The sequence below is a fragment of the Sander lucioperca genome, chromosome 14 (assembly GCF_008315115.2).
Source record: "Sander lucioperca isolate FBNREF2018 chromosome 14, SLUC_FBN_1.2, whole genome shotgun sequence".
Lineage (NCBI taxonomy): Eukaryota > Metazoa > Chordata > Actinopteri > Perciformes > Percidae > Sander > Sander lucioperca.
In genome coordinates this window covers 9458402-9463401 of record NC_050186.1, presented here as the reverse complement: position 1 = coordinate 9463401, position 5000 = coordinate 9458402, and the positions used below count along the sequence as shown (strand labels likewise).

At 41.1% G+C, this 5000-nt stretch overlaps 1 protein-coding gene across 4 annotated transcripts in view; it reads left to right on the top strand.

The window, feature by feature from the left end:
* The window catches only part of gfra2b (GDNF family receptor alpha 2b), a 124660-nt gene that overhangs the window by 106368 nt on the left and 13292 nt on the right, over positions 1-5000 (top strand). For all 4 annotated transcript variants that reach the window (XM_035991835.1, XM_031287880.2, XM_031287879.2 and 1 more), the window contains one exon: positions 571-758. In XM_035991835.1, the coding sequence (XP_035847728.1) occupies positions 571-758 (188 nt within the window). The remainder of the gene's footprint in view (positions 1-570; positions 759-5000) is intronic.

Below are 5000 nucleotides of genomic sequence, written 5' to 3'. Positions count from 1 at the left end.
TATGTAGGAAAAGTGAGCTGTTGTTCGGTGACCAATCACCGTACACTTTCGTCACTCAGAGTTCCTGAAATAAGCAGTGTTGTAGTACTCGAAGTCGGATGAAGAGGACTCATGATTTTATTTCAAGACCGGTCAAGACCACAACTGCATAGATTTCGCTAAAATTGCCTGTGCATTGTCTGATTTAAGCCTATGTGTTAAAAAAGAACACTAGGGGCCCTATTTTAACTATCTAAGCGCACAGTGTGAAGCGCATGGAAAAAAAGGTAGTAAAAAATTGGACAAAAGCGTAAAAAAACAGCGACAACATTTTCGAAAAAAGCATCAAAAACAGCATACAAAATGTCAATCTCTAAATCTCTAAATCTCAAATCTAATAGGATGTTACAACTATCATGTGTTTCCCAAATGATTGTCCAGATAGACAGCTGTTTCTCGGCTGAGAATCGGACACTTGATGTTTCCTCACACTTTCACAATCATTCAGTTGTGTCTGTAGTTTGGATAAAAGCAGAATAAATAAAGAGTCTAATATTGACAACCAGTCCCCGTCTGTGTCTCCCGTCTCAGAAAACGCCATCCAGTCGTTTGGTTACGGCTCAGAAGGAGGGACTCTTTCTGTGACCGACCCGTCGTCCACCTTCTTCCCCCCCGCCGCCCAGCCGCCAGTCATCGCCAAACCCGCTCCGTCTCTACACGGCAACGCCATCAAACCTATGGACACTGCTTGTATGTTCTCCACCTGTGCCAACCTGCAGGTGAGTGCTGCAGTATTCAATGTATTTATGGTTTCTGAATGAGCTAGAATGTGCAGAAGATGCTGTGTTGTCATCTCACGTTGTTTTCAACCTGGACCCTGTGTTTGTGACCTGTGTTTGTGTCTAAGTGACTGATGGGAACAACAATCTTTGACATTGGTCCATTATTAAGAGAGATCACTGCAGTCGGCAGCGGCGAAACAAGCTACAATGTAAGTTAATAGTTATTGCCCAGCTTGTATTTACCTTCACAAAAGTGCTTGTTTTGCCGCTGACAGACTCAGATTAATATTCTAAGTGTCTGACAACATTATGAAAGGATCCCTACAGAGATAGACCTTTTTAAAACCTCTTTAAGACCTTTCTGTTTAACCAGAAACAGCTCTGAAGTCGCTAGCGCTAAACCCACCAGACTCCATTTAAAACAACAATACTTTTAGCGTGTATAGAGCCAACATATTCTCACATGTCACTCAGTAAACTATGTGTTTATTTCAACCAAAATTATAGTTATGATGGTTGGAAAAGTGGAAAGATATCTTTGAATGACGTGTGTTACGCTAAAATCACTGTTTATTTACATGGAGTCTGGTGGGTTTAGCAAACGCAATTTCGCGGATGTTTTTATGTTTTAAAAAAAAGGATCTTACTCTTTAACAGAAAGGTCGACCTCCTTAGAAATCATTTCCATAATGTTGTCAGACACGTAGAATATTAATCTGAGTCTGTCAGTGGCAAAAACAGAACTTTTGTGAAGGTAAATACAAGCTGGATAATTGTCCTTTAACTTACATTGTAGCTTGTTTCTCCACTGCAGCGATCTCACTTAATACTGGACCAATGGTTTAAAAAAAACGGTAGTTACCCGTTAATATTGTCCAGAAGAAGAGTGCAGTATCTGCATTTTTTTAGGTATTATGTTGTGTTTTGCCAATAATATCTTTGGGTAAAATCTGCGCTGCATGACTCTCTTCAGAAGGGTTGAAAATCAGCAACTTTCCCTCTCTAGCGGTTAGCTTAGCACAGCGCAATGAAAACATAAACAGTTAGTAATAACATAAACTTAGTCTGGACTAGGAAATTTGTTGGTTGACGCTCACAATTTTATAAGGGACGATCAGGGCTTTAAATTAATTTGTGTCATCACCAGCCGACAAGGCTAGTCGATTTTAAAGTTGCCAGCCAATCAGATATTCCACTAGCCACATTAGTTTTTTCCAAGCTAAACTTGACTTTCTTTTCAGCTGATCTGGTTTGTTTCACGTCGTTCTGTTCGTCTTCTCCGTTTCAGCGTAGCTTGTAATCGCTACGGTACGCTAGGCATGTAGCAGACTGTAGTACGGCACGTCACAACAGAGTGCTCATGGGATATGTAGGATTAGTACTACAAGCAAACTTCAAGCCAAACACACAAAACCGCCAACATTTCTGACTTGTCGCATTGTTTCTGCAGCCAGCCGATTCAAACAGACGCAGAGTTACTAGCTTCATTCAATACCGGCCAAACTGGCTCCTAACTTTAAAATGTTACCTGCCAAAGTTAATTTGTACCCGCATTTTGGCGGGTTGGCAGGTGTCAATTTAAAGCCCTGGGACAACCCCACCATGATATAATGTGTTTGCTGCCTCTGTAGTTCCTGTTCTCTGTCTCTTTAGGACAGAACATCAACCAAACGCTGCAGTTTTGTGTCATATTTATCAAAAAGATGGAGGATGTGTCCATCGAACTAAATAAATAAATCCAGACTTGCTGAGGACAGCTGAGCAGAATAGATTCATCTGCGTTGCTCTTCCTAACCTTCACACACATTAGCGCCGTCCCGCCTGCATCCCGGGAAAGTGGAGACCCATCCATTATGTACGGGGGAAGAGGTGTAAGGCCGGGGGTTAGAGGCCAATGTAAATTGCTCTTTCCGTTATGTAAGAGATTTGAAGCATGAATTATAGAATACCTTGGAGTATAATGTGTCTGCATGTAGGGATATTTTACTCAACTGCTTAATTTGTAACTCACTTACATACCAGGCTGTTCTCACGAAGCATTCGTACATATATCTGTGAAAAGTAAAGCTCTGTAATAGGTATGTATTCCACGTATTTATTACTGTCAGGAGCACATTGACTGCTGCTGTATAATATCGTGAAGATCCTTGAAGGGAGGAGGTCGGGGGTGATGTTTAGCTCCAAATAGGGCTGGGTTTACGAAATCAACTTTCCGATTTCTTAAAATCCAAGAATCGATCTTTCTCTGTATCATATGAAACAAAAAAAGACCAGAAGAATCCATTGGTACCAATTATGTCATGCTAGCTTGTCAGGAAAGCGGTTAAGATACGTTTCAAAGTTTGGCTACATTTTGGCATGGCCGTTTACAAAGGGCTGCCTCTGATACCTCCACATATCTGAATGAAATGTCCCAAAACTCTCTCACTGTAGAGTCTGTATAGCTGCACTTTATTGGGTGTTCATGTTAAATATAAAGTGCGTTGATGTAACTGCCTTAATGTGAACATTGATCATTTTAGTAATGCAGCAGGTCCAAGGGAACCCTGTACAATTGCAGAATCTCTTTCATATCCAAGCCAAATTGATATTGTAACTAAAATGTTCCTGACCTAATTTATATTGAATCGGGAATAAAATCGATTTTGGGTCTTGTGAATCGGAATTAAATTGATTCGGAAAATCATTGACAATACCCAGCCCTAGCTCCTAAAACACAGGGCTGTCAACCCAGGTCCTGGAACAAGTTAAGGAGAAAATACAAGACTATGTTCACAGCCCTATGTTCACACAGCCCTATGTTCCCACATTTCTAAGATTTTTCTTAAAATTAGGACCTATGTTCCCACAGCCCTATGTTCACAAGGTTAGCGTTAGGGTTAGTTACCAGATTTAGCTAAAAGCTACATTCCATCTGTAGTCCATTGCTACTAGATAATAGGTTGGGTGTAATTGGCTACCAAATTGGGAGAAAGGGGGATAAATCTGATACAAATTCATGAAAAAGGACATGTGGGAACATAGGGCCTAATTTTGAAAGAAATCTTAGACATGTGGGAACATAGGGCTGTGGGAACATAGGGCTGTGGGAACATAGGACTGTGGGAACATAGGGCTGTAGGAACATAGGGCTGTAGGAACATAGGGCTGTAGGAACATAGGGCTGTAGGAACATAGGGCTGTGTGAACATAGGGCTGTGGGAACATAGGGCTGTAGGAACATAGGGCTGTAGGAACATAGGGCTGTAGGAACATAGGGCTGTAGGAACATAGGACTGTAGGAACATAGGGCTGTGGGAACATAGGGCTGTAGGAACATAGGGCTGTAGGAACATAGGGCTGTGGGAACATAGGGCTGTAGGAACATAGGGCTGTAGGAACATAGGGCTGTAGGGACATAGGGCTGTAGGAACATAGGGCTGTAGGAACATAGGGCTGTGGGAACATAGGCATGCTCCCGTCTGGAGCCAGGGCCTCGCTCAATATACTGCAGGGTTTTTGGGGGAGTTGGCTATACTCCATCCAGCAGACAGATGTAGCTAAGACAGGAGTGCACACATTTGAGTCTCCGTTAAAAGTCAGCTGAATGTCAATGTGTGAATATGTCAACTATCACTGGATTACTGTGAAACTGAAGAAAAGTTTCTCTGAATCAGTTTCTGTGATTCTCAGGCAGGTTCTGCCGTTTTAAGGAGCGTCTTCTAACAGATTTATGGACATTTATTGATGACAAATACACCTATGACCCTTTGAATTTTGTTGAATCTGTCTCTGCAGTTTAAGTGTTCTCATGAAGCATTCATACATACATGTATACTACATTGGACATAGTAGATATATAATAGTCTCCATTAAAGGTATACCAAATGATCTATCAGCAGGCGAGTTTTGCAGTCATAACTATGATTTCTAAGCATATTTAGGGACATTCATTGATGACAAATACACCTGTGAACCCTCTTCTTTTATCTGATTTCTAAGCAGAGTTTTAGATCCACGATAAAAATCAGAGATGATGATTGTCATTGTAAGTGTCCCTCAATTCAAACGATATATAAAAAATATATGTACTTTCTTTGTGTTCCGACTGCAGGGGGTACGTGAGATATTTAACAAAATGTTTAATAGTTACAAGGCTGTCGTCCAGAACATTGTTCCTCTTTATGTAGACTTATTCCTACCAAAAATGTGACATTTGTGTCACCTTCTTTGGACCTATTCTTGCCTCTTTCCCCTCTA